Raw genomic sequence first — 23,125 nt, 5'->3', positions numbered from 1 at the left:
AAATACATTAAAAATCCTGTTTAAGAACTAAGTGTACAGGTCCACAACCTAAGAAGATGCTTTTAACAACACAATCCTAAAATGAGGGAAATGTTGAATCATCATGACTGGTTCTGGGTGACACAATTGGCTCTTGATAGGTTGGCGTGATGTTGCCTCCCTCTGGTGGTTCCATTGTGGAAATGATATTGAATGGAAAACATTTTTACTTTTAATATTGAATGTTTCTGAGAGTTTGTTTTTGGATAAAATGACTGAAGGAAATGTGCGATGAATAAAAATGTTAAATCATAGAAGGGTACAATGTAACTTACTAGAAGGAATTACTCATAGGTCAAAATATTAGCCTTACTGATTAATCAGCCAATATGGCTATTTTGAGATTATCAGCTTTGAGTACCATAAGTGATTGTTCCCCTTTGTTTCAGTCCCAACATGGGATTAGTCATGTCAAAGGATTATAATTTGTTTTTAAAAAGATTCAGTGAATGTTGAGCAAATGTCATACAAAATGTGTTTATTCAACTTGTTGAGATCTAGATATCAGAATCGGTCAACGAACCATTAATATCAGTTGACTACAGAAGCAATGACTTAAGAAAACCAGTCATGAAATACTGTCGCTGACCACATTATTGGGAATGGCTGTACATCTACTTATTCATGCGATTATCTAATCAGCCAATCGTGCGGCAGCAGTGCCATGCATATAATAATGCATATATGGTTCAGGAGTTTCAGTTAATATTCACATCAACCATCAGAATGGGGAAAAATGTGATCTCAGTTATTTTGACCGTGGCATGATTGTTGGTGTCAGATGGGCTGGTTTGAATATTTCTGTAACTGCTGATCTCCTGATTTTCACACACAACAGTCTCTAGTTTCCTCAGAATGGTGCCAAAAACAAAAAACATCCAGTGAGCGGCAGTTCTGAGGACAGAAATGCCTTGTTGATGAGAGAGGTCAGTGGAGAATGGCCAGATTGGTTCGAGCTGACAGAAAGGCTACAGTAACTCAGTTAAATTGTAGAGGAGAATAGCATCTCAGAATGCACAACATGTCGAACCTTGAGGCGGATGGGCTACAACAGCAGAAGACCACGTAGGGTTCCACTACTGTCAGCCACAGAAAGCTTGTTGGTTGATGGGAACATGAATAAGTTGGTGTATAGGTGTACCTAATAACGTGGTCAGTGTATAAGAAGAGTATTAAGCCACTCTTTCTGTAATACTGTGGTCACAATGGTTCCCTTTTCGAATGTTTGTGGTGTAACTGTAACCTGTGTAGCAGCCTTGTGTAATCATACAAGTGCTAACATTATTATTGTACAAACAATATATTGAACAAGACAGTCTCCTGTATATGTGAAGAACCAGGACTTTTTTACCAGACAGTAATGGTATAAATGGGAGGAAATGGGAGCACAACCTCCATTTTTTAAATCAGATTTCGAGTCAGTTTCATCTATTTAAGGCTCTTTGAGCAGGAAATTTGGTTCACCACCTCCACATGACCTCTGATATGTTCACTTACAGAGTTACAGCCTTTATTTTTCATATAATGTAGGTCTATAATCTTGTATTATCAAGAAGACTCAAGGAGCAACAAAAGGGTTGACTGTTTTAAAATAGCTTTAATGTTCTGAAAAGCCTGAGCAGTACTGACCAATCAAAACAAGATTACAGGATTGTCAAATGCGGATTCAGTTACAAGCAATTAAAAAGATTGCTTTCGTTACATCCCTTCATAGAAGTCTGAAATGTACTATTCCAGATAAAAATAGAGAGAGAGAGATTAGAAGCAGAATTGTAAAAAAACAACAAACTTGTAAATAAGAAATTCCTGGTGGATTCTCTCAAACCAAATATGAATAAAGTGCGTTATGTAAGCCATTTAATGAGCATTGAACATTAGGAAACCACAGTATAATCCTGTTCTGATCACTCAACATAAAATCATCAACATTTAGAGTTTAGCATGTTTAGTCTGCATTAAATGTTTACACGCCCAGTGAAATCATGTTTCTCATGTTTCACCATAATATGTGAGATGGTGGTTGGGATCCTATAAGCACCCTAAATGCTGTTTAATAATAACATTTTCATACACATTTATATACAGCTGCAATAAATGTACAGCTTTCTGTTTTAGATGATATATCTCTAAAATTAAGAAAATAAAGCCTAACAGTAAAGATTAGATAAAGTGCAATTGTAATTTCAAAAAAAGTACTCAGTACTGAAGTACTGTTGAGATAATAAAATGCAATGTGATATGGGCTCACAAGATTAATCACATAATAAACTGCAATTACTTTAACTGGAATGCGAATTCTAGGCTTCCATATGCAAACGTCAGTGGAACAGACCTGGCTAGTCCTGCCGCTCTACATGAAATAAATGATGTTCCTTTCCTGAAATCAAGTATGCAACAGTACCAATTAAAGGTAAGTTTTTAATCACATATTCAAAAGCTGTATTGTTAGATAGTGAAATTTCTCCTATGTGTTATATATGTGAATATAAATATATGGGTAGTATTTATATTCAGTGCTCTTACTATCTGACTTGTTGTGTGTTTAGGAGTTATTAGTGGATAAATCCTGTCTTTGGGATAAAAACATTAAAATGTTTAATACATTTATCACATACGGTTATGCACGTTTAGTGTGGGATTTGTTTCTCAAGTGCCAGCACAAGTGAATAGCTACTAAAATTGTCAAAACCCAATTCTTAATGTCTCTTTATTCTAATTTCCGATTCCACAGTAAATTTTGGCGAAATCGGGTCACGTCCCAGCGCAATGGGTCACGTCCCAGCGCAAAGTTTTAAAAGTATATGGAAAATGTATACGTTCCATACAGAAATAAAGCCTATTTAAAAGAATATTCCTGGTTCAATACAAGTTAAGATCAATCAACAGTACTTGTGGCATCATGTTTATTTACAAAAATATTATATTTTTAGAGCAAAAATCAAGGTTACAGTGAGGCACCTACAATGGAAGTGAACTGGGCCAATTTTTGGAAGGTTTGCAGGCAGAAATATGAAGGTTATAATGTATAAAATCACTTAAATAATTAAGTTTTAACAGAAGAATTAACAAAATGTAAATGTTTAAATCATTAAACATTATAGGATTATAGGGTTGACATGGTTACGTCATTATGGCAACGGAGCTATAAAATTGGATATAACATAAAGAAAAGGTTAGAAAGTGATTTTATCACATCAAACATATGAATGTTTTTATGTTTACGGAGTGGCCTCATTCACTTCCATTGTAAGTGCCTCACTATAACCTTGATTTTTGCTTTTCTTTAAGTAAAACGAAGGACAAGTAAAATTAGTTTTGTGGTAATCAACATTGTCACAAATGCTGTCGACTGAGATTAACTTGTATTGAACCCGGAATGTTTCTTTAAGGACCAACAAGATTTTTTAGCATTTTGACATATTCATGAAATTAAGCACATTCCCTGTCCACAATACTCAGTAGCCTACTGTAATGTGAAAAATCTAATTCTCATTACTGTAAGGGGGGAAAAAAAGGAAATATTATTTAAATTGTAAAGTACAAGTATACAAAATGGTAGAATTAGTGGTGTAAAAAAAAATGTATCCTGTCCAGACAGGATCATTTCCATTACTGTATTACAGCAATAGGAATTAGATTGTTTTTGCATTACAGTAATGCCAATTTGTTATGCCAATTGTTATGAAAATAATGTAAAAAAATTATAATAATAATTCAATGAAGGTAAAAATTTTCTAATATGGGCTTCATTTTCTTTGAGCAATTATAATATATACTGTATATATATATATATATATATATATATATATATATATATATATATATATATATATATATATATATATGCTGTATATACCGTTATATACGCTCACCGGCCACTTTATTAGGTACACCTATACATCATCTTATTCATATGATTATCTAATTAGCAAATCGTGTGGCAGCAGTGCAGTGCATAAAATCATACAGATATGGGTCAGGAGTTTCAATTGATGTTCACATCAACCATCAGAATGGAGAAAAAAAATGTGACCTCAGTGATTTAGACCATGGCATGATGGACAGGCTGGTTTGAGTATATCTGTAACTGATGATCTTCTGGGATTTTCACACACAACAGTCTCTAGTATTTACTCTGAATGGTGCCAAAAACCAAAAAAACATCCAGTGAGTGATAATTCTATGGGAAAAAACAGCTTGTTAATGACAGAGATCAAAGGAGAATGGCCAGAGTGGTGCAAGCTGACAGGAAGGTGACAGTAACCCAAATAACTACACATTACAACAGTTCTATGCAGAAAAGCATTTCTGAAAGTACAACACATCGAACATTGAGGCGGATGGGCTACAGCAGTAGAAGACCCCTCCGGATACCTTTACTGTCAGCTAAGAACAGGAAACTGAGGCTGCAGTAGGCACAGGCTCACCAAAACTGGACAGTAGACAATTGGAAAAACGTTGTCTTGTCTGACAAATCTGGATTCCTGTTGAGGTACACAAATTGTTGGCCCACTGCAGCCTCAGCTTTCAGTTCTTGGCTGACTAAAGCGGAACCCGACATGGTCTTCAGCTGTTGTAGCCCATCTGCCTCAAGTTTCAATGAGTTGTGTATTCTGAGATGCTATTCTCCTCACTACAATTGTACAGAGAAGTTATCTGAGTTACTGTAGCCTTTCTGTCAGCTCGAACCAATCTGGCCATTCTCTGTTGACCTCTCTCATCAACAAGGCATTTTTGTCCACAGAACTGCAGCTCACTGGAAGCTTTTTGTTTTTCGCACCATTCTATATATACTATAGAGACCGTTGTTTGTGAAAATCCCAGGAGAACAGCAGTTACAGAAATACTCAAACCAGCCCGTCTGGCACCAACAATCATCCCACTGTCTAAATCACCGAGATCACATTTTCCCCCATTCTGATGGTTGATGTGAAAATTAACTGAAGATTCGGACTCATATCTGCATACACTGTTGCCACACGATTGGCCAATTAGATAATCACATGAATAAGTAGATGTACAGGTGTACCTAATAAAGTGTCCGGTGAGTGTATATATATATATATATATATATATATATATATATAAACATTTCATGAGATTCACACTCTAATTCTGCAGCCTAATGCTTTGAAGAGTCTGAGTGTTTATCTATACCACTGCATTAGGTTTCATATTTCCTATAGCCTCCAATTACGCTGTTTAAGACCAAGAAACAAACTGGTTCTGAACCAAGCACTACTAGCTTTATGAGGACAGAAATGTATAAAAAGGGCTAATCGTGCAGCACGCATTTAGAGCAGCACTGCAGAGGCACAACAAGGTCTCCAGCATGCAGACGAGTCAAAGGGAATCCCTCCGGTCAGCACAGCTGTCACACACTCGCACTGGGTGGTCCCAGCCACGGGAGGGCACGGGTCTGGTCTTAGTTGAGCAGTTCCTGCACACTCCCTGCCCACATGCCCGGCAGTGGTGCTTGGACATGCTGGGGGTGAAGGGCTTAGTACAGCAGTGACACTGGGTGATCTCATGATCCGGGACCCAATAGTCTGGTCTTGCAACTTTCTTTACAAAACCTGTATAGAGTACAAAATAAGTCAAAAATTGAATACACGAGTGTATAAAAACTTGTGTTACACTAGTTGATTTTTCTTGTAAGCTTCATTTAAATTATCGCTGGTCAGTTACTGCCTCTAGCAACTGAAAAAAACACTTTTTTTCCCTCCAAATTTTTTAGTTGCTGGGGTGGGCTTTAGGTGACCAATGAGACCACAACTGAAGAACTGACAAGATGACATAGCAGAAGATGACGCAGATTGTACAGCATCACTGTAATCCAGACGCCAGAATCATCTCTTAAACATGCTGAAAGTGTGCTTAACTACACCATGTATCTGGATGTATGCCAGGTTATAACGCTCTTCTGTATCATTTAACCATTATTTGAGGAAATATTGGTGATATGATCGATAAAAATGTACACAAACATCTAGTTTAAATAAAATAAATTTTACCACCTGCTTTTATGTGGCGGTAATGACGCTTTGTAAATTGGGCCGGGCAAACAGCACAGAGTTTTCTGAATGAAGACACTTTCTTCTTTATAGAGCTGCGTATTGCCAATTTTATTCACCGTGACACTCGTATTATAATTCACTATGTCGTGAGCAATCACCATATACAAAATCTAGTGTGCGCCAATGATGAGCATCTCCGCGCGAGACAATGTATCAGCCGGGAGAAGTTTGAAAAGCTCTGTTTTTCATGCAACTCATATAAGCGGCGAAAAGTTTCGGAGTTTGTGCTTATTTATACAGCCCGCTTCCTTATTATTTGAACTTTAATAAAGGATACATTAAATACAGTATATAACGGCACAGTGTTTCCTTTATAGATGCTCTGACAGGCAAGTTTTGCTCGAGCGGAACACCAGGTACGGCTCCTCTTTATTTCATGACGACACTGCCTCTGTATTTACTTATTTTGCATGTTTGTATTAAAATACTCTGCAGTCTACATCACCTTAATCTGTTTGGAAAGTTTGGAGTGCGTCTTGACTGTGAGCTGTTCTTTCTTCCTCTCCTCAATCAAGTGCGAGCTGAAGTGCTGCTCTCCCGCGTTATTATCATCTTGTGTTAAATTAAATGGACTGTTCGACAACGAAAATTTGTCGACAACTTTTTATTGTTGACGTTGTCGATAATGTCGACTAATCGTTTCAGTCGTAGTTTGCACTAAAGATTGACAATCACTTAAATACCCAAGATGCATCGCAATTTCAGCACTGATTGCGCCTGCTTAAGCAAGATTGTGGGGCTGAAATACCTCATGCAAAGTTGGCGCAATTGTTTCGTGAATTCGCCCCACATTCATGAATTCGTTTATTGAAAGTAAATTCTTGTATCACTGAAAGCTGCATATGGACTTCGAGAATTCCTGAATGGTTACGTACACAATCACGCACATTCACAGGGTAAGGTTACTCTTTGAATCGCTCCCTAATTCAGCCTATTACGAGTGTTGTTTATGCGGCACTCCTGTTGTTACTTCGGCGAGCTTGACATGCCAGTGAATCAGAGAGTAAGTCGGAGGCAGTCAGTATATCGGTCACTTCAGCTCCTTACTGAATCAGAGAGTGTGACAGAAAAAGTGAAAATAGTCAGCATTTGTGACAGTTGTTTGGAGTTGCCAAGTGAGACGTCGGCATAATGAGCTGTATTCTACCCAGCAATACTGCGTTTTTACTGTTCAGCAAAGTCACTGTGCATAAATGAGAATATTCAAAAGTGTGAGCAATCATGTAAATTCAGACACTTGGTGTTCAATGTTTGCTTCTACTGTGTGGAGTAACACTCACAGAGGGGGTAGTCCACTGCAGTGGAGACCATATTGAGAGTGGACTGAGCTACTTCCGTCACTCTCCGGGCGACTAGTGTTTGAGGTTCCATCTGGGCAACTGCAGGCAAGAGAATGCATCATCTCAGCTCAGCAAACCAGTCAACATCTCACACTGGGACCATTAAACATTGTTTTTGAAAAATGCATTACTCAGTCAACTGAGTGAACTGAACAATCCTGGGAGACTTTTTAAAACCCTTTTGACATAATGAATATTTCAAGAATGCACAATCCATTGACATGGCAACAAACAGACAAATAAGCAAATTTCGAGTCAAGATAATGTAAAAAAAAAAAAATGCAATCAAAATTTCTCAAAATTATAAATGTGACTACTATGAATAAATGAGTAGACAGCATTTTCATTATTTAAATGTATACATGTCAAACACCCCCTCTAGAGACACATGAGTAATTACAAGATCTGTATCTGTGTTTACTTCTGCATGTAAAATACTATTTCTGCAACATTATAATTTCTTAGTGAATGTGTATGTACAGTAATTACACTATATTTAGGAACCTCATTAAAATTACACAAACTGTAGTTACGTTACATTAAATGTAACAATTCAGTGAGTAATAAATTAATTGAATGACTGACTCATTAAAAGAACTAGCTCATAAGAATCATTATTTCATAAATTGGACTACACTAGATTTTTTTTTTTTTTACAAAAATACAACCTTTTGTGTACCACGGACAAAGAAAAATCATATGAATGACATGAGTGAATATATAATGACAAGATACATTTTTAGGGTGACCTATCCTTTCAAAGCCTTTTAGAACAGCACCATCTTCTCACCCTGTCCAGCGTGCTGTGCTCCTCCCTGCCGATAACACGCATCACAAACTCGCACAGGGGTGCCACCCCAGCCCCTCTCAGGTACGGGCATGCTGTGGGTAGAGCAGGCCTGGCAGAAACCCTCCCCACACGCCCGACAGTGGTGTTTCCTTTCTGCCTCCTCAAATGCTCGCTTACAGCCTTGACATTCCTGAACAGACCAAGTTTTAAGATGCGGTCACATTTACCTTTGCACAGCGAAATTCCGCAAGGGAAGATGGTGTGGCGAATGTCGAGCGCGTGTGAAACCAGCAAAAAATTAATTGCCAAGTAGCCTCTTTTTAATTCTACACTTTATACTAAAGTTAAAGAAACTCGCCGCTAAAGTGATATCCTTGTCCATTGTGAACATTCAGTGCAGCGGTGTACGAAGCACCGCCCACCCAGGTCACTAGCAAACCAAGCAGCTTCCTATTGGTCAACATAGTGAATTTGCCTGTCAAAGTTCACCAAACTTGTACTCGGCAAAATCCACGAAGGGAAATTCTTCGCCACCAGAAGTTCATTGGGTGAAATTCACGACTGCGCGGATTCCCATTGAGATGTCTGAATTTCGCCCATGGAATTTCACTGTTCAAAGGTAAATGTCATTGCACCTTTTGCAGTAAGGTTTTCCCCACTCCAAACCATTTGCAATTTATCCTTTACCAAACATGTATCTTACACATTTACAGACATTGGTTATGTTTTTATGGTGACTGCATTAAGTATTTGGAAACTTAAGCCACACTTAAAAACACAGCATTCCATTGAATGAAAACATATCAAACCCAAGTCTTATTTATTTTAAGGAAAGCACACTTTTTATGCAAAACATTTCACAAAAATATGTTTATAAGTACTAAAAATGGGCTTAGGACCAGTTGGTTAAAAGTCATTTCAAACATGGCTAAGAAAATTGAAGTTAGCTATGAGAAAAGTACTATTTATATGTTTTGAGATGACACTTTTTTATATTTTCTTTCTAATGCAATGAAATGCATACACTTTTAATGAGCCATAAGGATCCTAATTCATTTTGGGGCCATTGTATGTGTATTTTGACATGTTCAATATATCATTTTATAAGACATATCACTCACAATGATTTCAGCATTGAGTTTCCAGTAGGTTGGAGCCACCTGGTCAGTGAGCCAGGCAGTGACAGCTTTGGTAGGGCCTGAGCTGTATTCCGTCACTGACTGGATTATATAATTCATTCCATCCAAAACCCGCTGAGCAGCATTCTGATGGTCTGTCTGGAAGGCATCAGTCTAGAAGCGTAAACAGAACATCAGCATCAAAGTAGCAAAAACATTTGAACCAGAGTGAGAGAACAAAGAAACAGCTCACCCCCTGCCATACGTGCTTAACCTCGGGTCGTACCACACTGCTCTCTGGATCCTGGTTTCCCATCCAGTACTGTCTACTCCGGTAGATAATGCCACAGCTGGCACACTCTAAAACATAGCTGCATTGAAAGGCCAAGTTTGAGTATATGGAAAGACGTGGCCTAAGAATATAATTTCAAGTTAGGAATTCACCAATCCAATACCTAGATCGATCGGTCCGACAAGCCCGATCAAAATCCGATACAGAGGGTTAATTATGGTCATTACTGTCAAGCTCCAAAAATAAGAACCATACAATGAAAGCACCATTACAGTAGTCCATATGACTAGTGCATTTTATTCAAAGTCTCTTAATGAAGTGAATCGCAAAAGTCTGCATTTAATAAGCAAATTTAGTCTGCATGCGCACGTGTTTCAATGAATGCGTGCTGCTGCTGACACACACCCATAGTCCGTGAGGGGTTATGATGATACCCTGAGCGGCATGCAATTTGTGAGCACTACACACAAACCACATCTCAGATGTAGATGCTCAATAGTTCAGTTCACTTATAACATGCATCAAGAATGGCACCAGAGGAGCAGATTTTGAATAAGGAGCGTATTAAACGACTGCAAACTAGACTACATACACACTCAATGGACCTCCTGAAGTGTTTCCACCAAAACAAAAGCCTGAGGGTTTAAAAGTTAAGGCACGACTGAATATACATTACTACTCCATATTAAAAATTGAAAAGTTCATAAATAATAATAATAATAATAATTCAGCCAATACCGAGAGGTCAGTTATAGGAATAGAATGGAGAGAGAAAGTGGTATTGGTGCACCCCTAGTTTAAGAATTGAAAACAATGAACTCACCCTGACCATGCATACTTTGCCAGACCAAGCCATTGATTATCTGAAGAGGCAGACGTTTTTGGGATGACAATCACTTCCCTTCCACTCTCATAGCACCTCTGCATGGGAAACATTAATGGTTTATCTGGGTTATACTTTGTCATTGGTTTTCAACTGAGAAACAAATCTATACTGGGCAACTTTTGCAGATAGATTAATTTGAAACCTCAATTAACAAAGACTATCAAAGGTTGTTCTCCTTTAAAAACGTACATCTAGGGACTAGACAAATCAATTTCAATTTATTTTCAATTTAGTGTGATTTAATAGCAATGAAAAAAAGGGTGCATTTGTATTGCCAAAGCATTTGCAGCATAACTACAGACGATGAGATATTGTGTAAAATTAGTACAATAAAGTAATCCATACAGTAATCCAAATGGAGTAACCAAGTACTGGTTATACTAAAAATATTTCAATAAAACCAACACTGCAAGAAATTATTTTCAAGTACGGTTGAAACGATTTGTCTACGCTATTGACAACATCGACAATAAAAAATTGCTGAAAATGTTTTGTCTAATTGTCGTTTGATCTAATTCAACGTAACATGATATCAAATTTAACTAATGATGGCGTGCAAGAGGAGCACTTCTGCTCGTGCCAGACTGAGGATACGAAGAAGACACAGCTCACAGTCCAGATGCACTCCAAACCTTCCAAACAGCTTAAGGTGATGTAGAACGGAAAGTATGAGGAAATTATATAAAATGACAAATTAAATACAGAAACACTCTTATTGTGCAATAAAGCGGAGCCGGAGCTGCCATCCCACACGCACGCTTGCTGCAGCTAGATTATTACATGATAGCACGCAATGTACAGAATCATAACACGTGTTGTGGTGTTTATCATATCTTTTAAGAAGAGAGTTTGTTTGTTGTGAGTTAAAGATGGATCCAAATCAAGTGAACAGAAAGGTGAGAGGGAGTAGTCTTCACCCATTATACACGGCAACAAAATACGTTTTTTATTTGTTTTCCCATATAAATATCCTTTAAAACAACATACATTTATTTTAGCAACTATACTGCAGAAGAAAAATGCATCAGAGAATGATGAATTTAATATATCTAAAAAATCCTTAAAAATATACATTTACCTAAGAAGCAACATACACAGTGCATCCAGAAAGTATTCACAGCGCTTCAATTTTTCCACATTTTGTTATGTTACAGACTTACTCCAAAATTGATTAAATTCATTATTTTCCACAAAATTCTACAAATAATACCCTATAATGACAATATGAAAGAAGTTTGTTTGAAATCTTTGCAAATGTATTAAAAAACTGAAAAATCACATGTACATAAGTATTCACAGCCTTTGCTCAATACTTTGTTGAAGCACCTTTGGCACCAATTACTTCTTTCACGTTGTCATTATGGGGTATTGTTTGTAGAATTGTGAGGAAAATAATGAAAAAGTGAAGCGCTGTGAATACTTTCCGGATGCACTGTAAGATATTTAGAATTGCTTTCAGAGAATATATCTTGAATAAAAGTATATTTTGACTTTACTGCACTTGCAGAATTATAACCAAGTGAAAAAATACACTTAATGTATATTTAAGATACATTCTCTGTCTAAATATCTTATATGTTGCTTCTCAAGTAAATGTATCTTGTTGTAAGGATTTTTAGACAATTTTAAATGGAAAACAAGACAAAACCACTTGATAACTATAGGATTTTTTCACAGTGAATTTTTTATTGAACTAAACAATAAAATGTATGTATAACATTTATTATAATAAAAAAAATGTTTTCCCCTTTAATTAAGTAAATGCCATTTAGAGGTATTTTTAAAAGATGATTTTGTCCTATTTATTGTTAGTAAGCACGTTTAATATAAACTTGTTTGAGTCGGGGTACAAGCTGAATAGTCGGTTAAGAGCTAATGATTAATCGTTGCAATAATCGTTCTAATAATCGTTAGATTGTTCAATTATCAAAATAATCCTTAGTTGCAGCCCTATTTTCAAGAAAAGTGTTTTTGTCTTGTTTTCCCCAAAAAAATATATACATATATCCAAACGTCCTTAAAACAAGATTAATTTAATTGAGAAGCAAAACTGCGTAAGACATAAAGTGTTATTTTCAGAGAATCTATCTTGAAGTACGATTATACATGCTTGAAACAAGAAAAAAACTGTTTACCAATGGGGTAAGAAACCAATGCTTACATCGATCTTGAATTAAAATTATTTTTCTTACCCCATTATTTTCTTGTTTCTAACATGTACAAGCTTACTTCAAGATACATTCTCTGACAACAAGTCTTAATAACTTACACCAAATACTTGTCTTCATAATCAGCTTTAGCAAAGAATAGAACAAAACAAAAGACAAACAAAGAAAAGAAAAAAGCAATGAAACAAAACAAACAAACAAACAAATAAAACTGCAAGGGAGTACACAAAAACTATTTTGAAACCATGCCATGTCAATTAGCAGTTGTTACCTTGCAGATGAGAACTTTATTGTTGTATTGGTGGGCATACTGGCATAGTCCATCAGCCATGTGAGGAGCCCCATCTTTCTGGTGGTTCATGCCATTTTTACATCGAACACTAAAACAAACATATTTTGGAGTAGCAATGATTTTACACTACTCTAGTTCACAAGCATTATTCAACTGCGCTGTTTTAAGTCACAATCAAGCAAACAGAGAAACAACTTGAGAGACCTAATCATATTCAAGTGCATCGAGCACTTCTGTGTGACTCATTTCCACATATTAGTTTTGCATCCTGAATAGAATTCCAGTTATTTATATCTGTGAATCATGAAATTATGAAGCAGCTCAGTGTTGAGGAAATTCAAGCCTGATGTGACACACTGCAGCAATTTTCTTGACTTATTATTCAGCAAACACGCTGCATCAGTGTGGTGCGTTAAACACAACTTCCAAATAAAAAAAAAACACATTCAATCATTTTTTCAGAGCATAAATTTGGTGTGAACTTACTTGCAGCTGAGACAGACAGAGGGGCAAGTGAAATATTCATCAGGAAAGAAGGAGCATATGCTGATTTTGTCATCTGAGATCTCTCCACAGAACCTGTCGCTCAAGGCCTGAGAGAGGACAGAGTAGTGAGGTCCAACCAGCGAAGCATACATGCCATATACATGCTCAGTGGACAATCGTGAATACACACATGCACATACACTGGCACAAAATAATATTTTTGGACACTTAAAGACACACCGACATATAATTTTACTGCATTATTTCTATTCATTAGATACAAAATTAAGATTGGGCCATCTTGGGCTACCTTTTTTTTTATAAATTGCACATTGTTTGATATTTTGTAACAAGTAAATTATCTAATACAATGACATTCATAAATTGTTTTGTGTGCCTTAAGTGTCTAACTACATTTGGGGCCACTGTACATACACACAAGGAATCAATACACAAAGAGCAACCTGCAATGCACTGAACACAATAGCAGGCTGGCGCGGGGCTCGCGTGGCTGTGTTGTTCACTTGCTGATGGACTATCTGCAGTAACTGTGAGTAGTCTGTGGGGGGAGTGATGGTCTGAGTGCCCACATAATGAACAGAGCTGAAGGCGTCTGTGCTCTGACCCAAGTCATGGAAACGCTTCTGCAGCATCGTGTCTGCTTTCCCCGGGACAGCACCATCTGTAAAACAACATAGACCCATATTTCTTTCACTGAGACAATCATCTGAACAGTTGGCTTCAATTCAGCCACGTAAACACAACAGTTCTCAATTAAAGATTTTTAAGACATATAGCAGTGTATGCAACTTGTAATTGAGTAGACTAATTTCCTTAACCATTACTCTACCCTCAATATCAGCTTATATTCTTTTGCATAAATGACAATATAATCTGCTATTTATTTTATTTTTTTTTATCCCCTTTTCTCCCAATTTGGAATGCACAATTACTCTAAAGCAACCGTCGACATCGAATAATCTATATACCCCCAAGGATATTGTGACCTTGCGATCACAAGAATTAACCCGGCAAAGCTGTTCTCTCTTCCCTTTGCTGTTCTGTCTTGTCTGTCTGTCTCACCATTTGCAGCCACAATAAGAAGGGAGGATGATTTTCTTGGTATTGCAGCAGGAGGAGTGGTGGTCATAAACTTTTACTCTTGTCTCCGACCCTAGTAGATCTATGCCTAGCCTCCACAGAATGATTAATTCTTTCTCTAAATTTTCCAGATACAGGGTGACCTGGCCTAAATCGGAAGCTCTTACTCTGACAGCATATTGCCCTGCCATGGCTTTCCAACCTGGTGCCTTTCAATGGCCCAAGCAAGGCATTAGGTATTTAAGCGTTTTATTTCCTGCACATTTGAGAGATTTAGTTTAATTTAGACCCATTAATGAAAAAGATCTCATGTGAGGTAGATAGGTGGGCTTCATAACACTAGTCTATGTCTGGGAAGGTCAATGTTATAGAAATTAATTGTATCTCCCAATTCAATTATTTACTGCAGTCTCTCCCTCTAGACGTTCCTCTTTCTTATTTTAAACAATTTAATAGGATATCTAAGTTTTATATTTGGAATGGTAAATGACTTTGGTTACATTTCAGTAAGTTACATAGACCAATTGACAGAGGAGGTTTAGGCCTCTCCAAAATGTTGTTTTATACTATGCTTTTAATCATAGACACTTGGCCCATTGGTCTCTTCCACCCGAGAGAGACCCTCCCTGGTACAACATAGAACAAGCGGTCCTTGCCCCAATTTCATCATTGCAAAGTCTTTCTATTAAACTGCCTAGAGAAGTAAAAATGCATCCCATTACTTCACATGTACATTCAGCATGGACAAAGGTTTACCGTATGTTACATTTTTAACTTACCTAAATGTTTCCTCAACTATATGGCTGAACCACAAATTATGTATAAAAATAAATCCCCCTTTTGCTGGAAAGAATGGATGAGAGGGGTGATGCTGCACATGGTGACCTTTATGAAAACAGATCTTGGAGATCATTTTAAAATATAGCTAACAGCAATTTGGGATACTATGTCTAAATCTTTCAGGTATTTACAGTTGCGCCATTTACTTTGTACTGTTTTTGGTGGTAGTACACAACCCCCTAATGCTGCAGACACTCTTTTTATGGTGCTCACAGACTTTGGAAAGGGGCATGATGCTTCAGTGTATTATTCCTCATTTATCCAGAGTCTTGGCGACTGGACCTTAACAGCTCTTAAGAGGTTATGGGAAAGAGATTTGAACTTGGTATTGGAGGATGGGGAGTGGGAAAGAATTAAAAAAAATTAAAACTATGTCTAGGGATGCAAGGGTATGCTTTATTCAGTTTAAGATTTTGTATTGTTTCTATTGAACTTCCTCTAGATTGTTTAGGCTTGGTTTAAAAGACCTACATGCTGATGACATCAGTTGGAGGATCTAGACATAGCCAATGCTCTGTGGTTCTGCATTAAGATTCGAGAATTCTGGGTACGAGTCCAGAATTTTATCTGTGAGGTTTAGATACTCAAATTGCATTATGCCACAGACTATGTGTATATTGGGTGATGGAGTGGTTATTAAAGTAGGTGACAAATATACAAAAAGCTGGGTCCTAACTAGTGTAATGATTGGCATACAAATAATTCTTAGAGGGTGGAAGTCAACTGTTCCCTCATTTCAAGAATGGTTCGCCGAATTGGGCAGGGTGGCGGCATTCGAAAAGATGTCAAACAAACAGCTTGGCAGATTAGATGCATATGGTAAGAAATTGGACAAATACATGACCTTTCTGGAATGTGGAGAGAAACACTTTTTTTTTCTCTTTGTGTTTATGTGTATACTCAGGCTTGGACCATAGGAAGGTTTGTTGGATTGGGGGATGGGAAATTAATGGGGGTTAAGGGGGACAATGGTTGACTCTTTGCATGTATAGTTTGCTTTATTCTGTGTTATTTTTGAGAATCAACCAATAAAAATGTTAATCTGAAAATTAACATATTGCAAACCCATCATAACTGAATTCTCATTTTCTTTATTTTTTTTTAGTTTACAGCCGAGGCATTTTTGGTCTACTATTTTAACCTTACCAACGTTTACTTGAATGGTCCACTAAGGCTGAAAGGGTTTAATATAAAAATGATTAGTCTAAGGGTATTCCGTTGAATTAACATGAGCCATTTCATGGGTTTCACCTCTTAAATGTAGCCTATTGTATGCCAGTCACACCAAGATTTAACCAAGATAAAGAGCCCAAAATGGCTGAATTTGCTGCGGTTTAAAAAAACAATTGTGATACCATTTGCAGGGCTCCACATTACACATTGGATGTTCTTGTCCTCCGGACAAGTAAATTGGTTATTCACATAAAAAAGTAACTTGTCCGGAGAGAAAAAAGGACATTTAAGTTACATGCTCAAGTAACAATTTATGTTGTAGCCTATATTTTTCTAAAAGCATGACAGATGGCCAACCAAATAATCTATGCAATCAACTCAGTTCTGACAGAAATGTAAACTGCACTGGGTAGGGGAGGAGGCCATTGTCATATGGCAGTCAAATAAAGAAAAGCCTCCATCGCCATCATTAACAGCAGGGATGCTCATAGTTCTATGGAATGAGATCTACTTTTTCATCTTGTTATTACAGCAAGTTCTACCATGTACAATAAAGTCTACACATGATCACAATAACAACATTTCAGTAGTCTGTAGTGAAATTTAACAATTCTCAACATCAGCTTCAAAACCACAACAAATAAAAACACTAATATGTTAATTATGGAAGAATGGTTTCAAGTTCTTAAGTAATTATTCAAGACTATTAAACAGTCAGTAATAAAATAACATGAAAAAAACAGCAATGAATAGATATAGATAAAAAACAATAGAACAAAAAAATACAAGTTAAGAAAATTCTGTGCTTTTTTTTTAACAGCTTTAAAAAAAAAAATGTAACAGCAGTAGGCTATCAAGTATTTAAGTAAACATTCAGAATTAAATGCAACATAAAACTACTACTGGGACTGGTTGCACCAACTATACGTACGTTACAACTTAGCCTAATTGTGGCGTAAATGGGCACTAAGTCACAACTTACGCACTACTAAATATTTGAGCATTGCACCATTAAATTTAGATAGGACGTAACCCTATGTATAAACTAGCATAATAAAAAAAGCAAACTCTCTTAATGTCATCAATAATCTCATGTTTTGGTTGACAGGCTTCAGCCCTTTCAACATATATGATGTTGGCACTCGTTAACATTTACGAGAGAAAACATTATGTAAAAAAACGTATGTGGCAGGGCGGAGGGTTTGGCCGGGTTAATCAGGCTAATTAGCCCTCGAGAGGGAGAAAGGTCGACCGAAGACGGCAATGCGACAGAGAGAGAGATTTACGGACAGTTGTCCGACACCAGTGTGTGTTTGTATTTTTGGTTGAGTTTTATATTAAACTATTATTTATATTGTCAAGCAGTTTTAATATAAATCTACTTTTTACTCCGCTGTTTGCGTTCACTTTAGACATCACTCTCTGTGTTTATATGAATACCTCACCAAGACGGGCATTTTGGCAGAAGTTGAAATGTATTTGACCATTCAGGTGCGCATTACGTGAGCATTTTCAGAACACATGCGCATGTCAGCACACACACATACGCATCCTGTCAATGAAACAGAGAGCAGCTGTTACTAGATCGCTCGAGAATTATACAATTAAAAATAAGAATATGAACTTTCTAATAAGTGACAAAGACTAGGCGATCACAAATATAGCCAGTTATTTTTGTTATTGACATCTTAATCAGTCTGATTGTCCGGTCGGGCAAGTAAATTTATCTTTCACTTGCCCCTTCAAAAATCCACTTGTCCTGGACAAGCGTTAATGTCAAGCCCCGATTTTGCAGGGAAAACTCATAAATAATCATAGTATACTTTGATAATATTTATTTTTGTCAATGACTGTATAAGTACAGTTGCCTGTAAATATTTTAGTGCATAACTAAATAGGCAGTTAGCAAGCAAAAAATTCTAAATACAAACTGTAATACCCCATACATTTAACAGGAGAAACCCCTGATTCAATGAAAGAGACAATGAAATAGTAGACAACATAAATAAAAAACAAATGAGGATTAAATAGATAGGCTTGTTGCAATTATGACATCACCTGAACATGATAATTTTATCTAACCAAGATTATTTCAGACAACTGTGATTATTTCTCATCACATTTTAGCATGTAATGATTAAACACTAGCTGTGATGTACATGCGCTGTCTACAGTCTCGCGAAAGTTTAGACAAGAATTTTCATAGTAAATGAAGCAGGATCCCCCCATGAGCTTTTTGGCCCTAAAGTATAGATGGAGTCGGATGTCATAATTTCAACCAAAATATGGGAAGTTGTAGCTAATACCGGACAGCTGGCAACCCTATGTGGAGATGAAACAATGGAGGTAGTGCAGTTGGACATGCCACGACTGTGTAAAGCTTTCAGAGCTTTTGATAAGCCTCTGTTAATAATGGAGAAATGCGATTGGATTACCTCTGATTCATGGTAAACAGAAAATTTGTTTAACAATTCAGAAATTTTTTAAAATCACAAGCTATTGCAAATAATGCTGGAAGTGGTTGAATATGCATAAATTCTTGTGACAGCAAAATCCTGGAGGGACTGGTATGCAATGTTGGGGTGGATCATATTTGCTTGCTTACTGCATATTCAGATATTATACTTTTTCATATTTGAAAGGTATTTGTACTTCTACTATCAATTACCCAAATTAGTGAGAATACTTGTGCTGCATCTGAAAATCCATACTTCTCTACTTTATGCAGTTGTAATGTTAATTAATGCAATAGATTATTACAAAATGTTAAATTCTGTTCATTTGTATGTGATGTTTGTAAAGTAAAAATGACGGTTATATAACTAAGCCACAAGACATGTTCAATGCATATTAAGGATAATTACATGTCATTTGATTGATTTGATGCACATGTAGAGTTCATAGATTATAGCTTTGTTTATATTTACATTTATGCATTTGGCAGACGCTTTTATCCAAAGCGACTTACAGTGCACTTATTACAGGAACAATCCCCCTGGAGCAACCTGGAGTTAAGTGCCTTGCTCAAGGACACAATGGTGGTGGCTGTGGGGATCGAACCAGTGACCTTCTTATTACCAGTTATATCAAGAGATTCACTGTATTGATTCACTGTTGTCATCAAATGGAACAATTTAATTAAGAATTCAAAGACAGAATATAGTAAATGATTTAATGTAAAGGGTGTTTTTTGTTGTTAATGACAGCAAACATGTTTTTAATCTGATGACTGATGTGTTCCAAACAAAAAGATGGTGGCGGTTTGCTTGAAAAGGTTTGGCTCAACATATTTCTATTCATAAATTAACCTTGTGTTTTCCAATTTATGATTCAGTAGACCCAAACTCTACATAAAGGTTATCCTATCAACAAGATAAACATACAGTATTTTGATGTCTCCATATTGTGATTTGTTCATGTTTGTACCTCATAATTTGCCATGTTGAAATGGTTTCTGTTTTCTGTGTGCATTACTGATTCAAATAAACAAAAAACAATGGATTGAAACTACATATTAAAGCAAGTTGAATGTCCCATTTCCAAGAATAGAAAAATCAAGGCAAGGATGATAAACAACAGCTTGAAATGCTGTTTTATGTTTCACTGGTAACTTGCATGAGCAAGTTTCCCTGCAATATTTTTTACCAGTTTAAAACCCCCCAAATTTTCAAAGACCCCCTGGCAATATGTATGGGCCCCATGAGAGCCTGCAGAGCCATGTTTAAGGAATAATGCCTTTCCCTTCGGCTAGTCATACAATAGCCTTTAGCATCAACATGTATCAGAAAAATGCTGCCTTCACGCTGAAGGCTCTGTAAACAGTGCATCTGCACACACACAACTGTTGTTCACTCACCCTGGCCCAGCAGCTGAGTACGCAACGTCTCCTGGAAAACTATAACAGCCGGCCCAAGGCTGGACAGAGGCACATCCAGACCACAGCGGCTGGAGAGAGCTCGAAGCTCAGGGGTGAAGTGCTTCAGGTAAGCAGCCGATGCACTGCCGAGGAACTGAAACATGTCGTTGTGCAGCCTCTCTGCCCTTGTGCGGTACACGACCACGTCTGATACAGCCAGAACTTTCAGCAGCAGACGCATCCGCCGGTTCTGTTGAGTGGCAGCGCCAAGCAGACCTTCCGTATCCAGAACTATCAGCTTCAGGTGTGGGTCGTAAGCGGCCCATATGCCCACTGTGCAGGACGTCGGAGAAGGAGACGTAGCAAATACCTCCTCGCCATCAAACAGCACGTGATTGAGAGTGTGGGACTTTCCGTCACCCGTATTGCCAAAGATGGAGAGCACTTTGACTCCTTGGGCAGCGCTGCAGCTTAGCCTCTGCAAAAAATGGGCCTCATTCTTTACCTGGGAGAGAGAAAGAGTATGAGAGACCAAGATCAAAGTAAACATGGCTCAACAATAAGGTTGGCAAGTGTAGGAGAGTTTCAGCTGATAGAACTGTCACTATGTCTTAAAGGGATAGTTCACCCAAAAATAAAAACTCTCTCATCATTTACTCACCTTCATGCCATCTCAAATGTGTGACTGAAATATTTTTATATGAATATTTCAGCTCTGTAGGCCCATACAATGCAAGAGAATGGTGGCCAGAACTTTGAAACAATATGATAGGTATGGGTGAGAAACAGTTTTTTTATTATAATCTCCACTTTCAAACTCCCCTCATGTACGCTGTTCTCTCCTAAGAGAGAACTTCTCTCCTCTCTTTTTTTGGTGATTCGCATTTGTTGTGCATATCGCCCCCTACTGGACAGGGATTGGAATTTATAGTAAATCAATACCTTCAGAGAAGATCTGATAGGCATGGGTGAGAAACAGATCAAAATTGAAAGGTGCACTTAAGTGCCTTGACGAGCCCTGTTCGATAAGCTGTTTTCACCTTTTACCTACTGAAACAGGAATTGGGGGTGGGATGTGTCAAACGATTCATCCAATTATTAAAAATATCCAATAGGCTTTCGTTTACAGCCACACGAACGCATGCACATCCCTTTCCACCATGCACATTCACTTACTGGGAAAACTTAAGAAGCTATCTAAATACCGTACATCTTTTCAAAGGCTTTTTGATTAACTATTTTTTTTTTTTTAAACGTGCATGGATAAATCATTTATAACAAAAGCAGCAACATCCAATTAATTAAATAAGAATTGTTCATTTTGTATTCATGGTGACATTAAGTCCTTTTTACTATAAATTCTCCCCCCTGCCCAGTAGGGGGCGATATACACAAAGAACGCGAATCACCAAAAACAAAAGAACACTTAGGAAAGAACAACACTTAGGGGGCTTTTTGAAAGTGGAGGCTGATAGTAAAAAATTACTTAAATTCTGAGCTGTTTCTCACCCACACCTATCATATCGCTTCTGAAGTCATGGATTTAACCACTGGAGTCTTATGGATTACTTTCATGCTGCCTTTATGCTTTTTGGAGCTTCTAAGTTCAGGCCACCATTCACTTGCATTGTATGGACCTACAGAGCTGAAATAGTCTTCTAAAAAACTTTGTGTTCTGCAGGAGAAAGAAAGTCAAACACATCTGGAATGGCATGAGGATGAGTAAATGATGAAAATTTCATTATGGGGTGATTTTTCCTTCATGTATGAAGGCCATGTTTGTTTTTTATGCTTTCCAAATGTAAGGATTTGGTTTTCAGTGTTGTTGTTTATCCTGCAGATTTACAAGAATGTTCTAGCTGGTTAACATAGATGACGTTTTGCCGAAATTGAAAAAAAATAAATAAATTGTAACAGTTCTAGAAGCATCAGTTGGGAGTTTAAAAAATATGAAAACCGTTTGTAACCATAGCATGCCAAATACGTTTTACTGAACGTAGTCGCATTATAACAGCATCCTTTCAAGCTAATTAATGAAGAATAGAGAATCACATTTGTAAATCAGACTAGGCCACACTGTTGACAGGCGTACCATTATCTACTGCAGCACATGGACCCACAGCCACACAACCCATACATTATTAATTCAATGCAAGTGACAAAAAGACATATCAAGTGGATTTGACTAATAATCGATGATGATGATCGATCAGTAAATGTCTGACGAGGTCAAAGGTGAGATGACATGTTGTTGACAAAGCTTTTGAAAACTTCGTAGTGATTCAGTCACATTGACAGCTGAGGGTAAATTTGTCTGCATACTATTTATATTACAAGTGTTACATTAGCAGCCACTGGGATTGACAAGGACGCTTTCTTACTGAACGAACAATCACCCAAAGAGCATAAAGCAACAAAGAAACTATATGTGATGACTGTATACTTGATAGCTTGATGGCTAACACTCAAGCTAACACAAACAAACCTGCAAGCTTTCGTTTTCGTCCACCAGCAGAAAACTCCGTCCGTTTTCCGTCTCCTCTGTTTTAACCGGCCCGAGAGAAATTTCCTCCATCTCTTTCAGTAGCATTTCGGACATAGTTACAGATTTAACACCATCACAACTATCTTGGATAGATGGTTTACTCTGCTGCTGTCATGACCCGG

General features: G+C 37.2%; 1 protein-coding gene across 2 annotated transcripts; it reads right to left on the bottom strand.

Annotated features, from left to right (window-relative positions):
• Positions 1–3,934: 3,934 nt before the first annotated feature.
• Positions 3,935–23,125, bottom strand: si:ch211-11n16.2 (zinc finger FYVE domain-containing protein 1). 2 transcript variants are annotated; one of them, XM_052110153.1, is made up of 11 exons: positions 22,944–23,125; positions 20,459–20,963; positions 13,953–14,170; positions 13,489–13,595; positions 12,982–13,090; positions 10,480–10,577; positions 9,618–9,735; positions 9,368–9,538; positions 8,247–8,436; positions 7,397–7,495; positions 3,935–5,615 (listed from the first exon to the last, which is right to left on the bottom strand). In XM_052110153.1, exons 1-11 carry the CDS (start codon positions 23,055–23,057, stop codon positions 5,383–5,385), a joined length of 1,962 nt encoding a protein of 653 aa, XP_051966113.1. In that variant the 5' UTR covers positions 23,058–23,125; the 3' UTR covers positions 3,935–5,382. The 2 variants fall into 2 exon arrangements, with proteins under 2 accessions (XP_051966113.1, XP_051966114.1); XM_052110154.1 differs by having other exon boundaries at positions 10,486–10,577.

The sequence above is a fragment of the Xyrauchen texanus genome, chromosome 38 (assembly GCF_025860055.1).
Source record: "Xyrauchen texanus isolate HMW12.3.18 chromosome 38, RBS_HiC_50CHRs, whole genome shotgun sequence".
Lineage (NCBI taxonomy): Eukaryota > Metazoa > Chordata > Actinopteri > Cypriniformes > Catostomidae > Xyrauchen > Xyrauchen texanus.
This window is presented reverse-complemented; position numbering and strand designations above follow the sequence as displayed.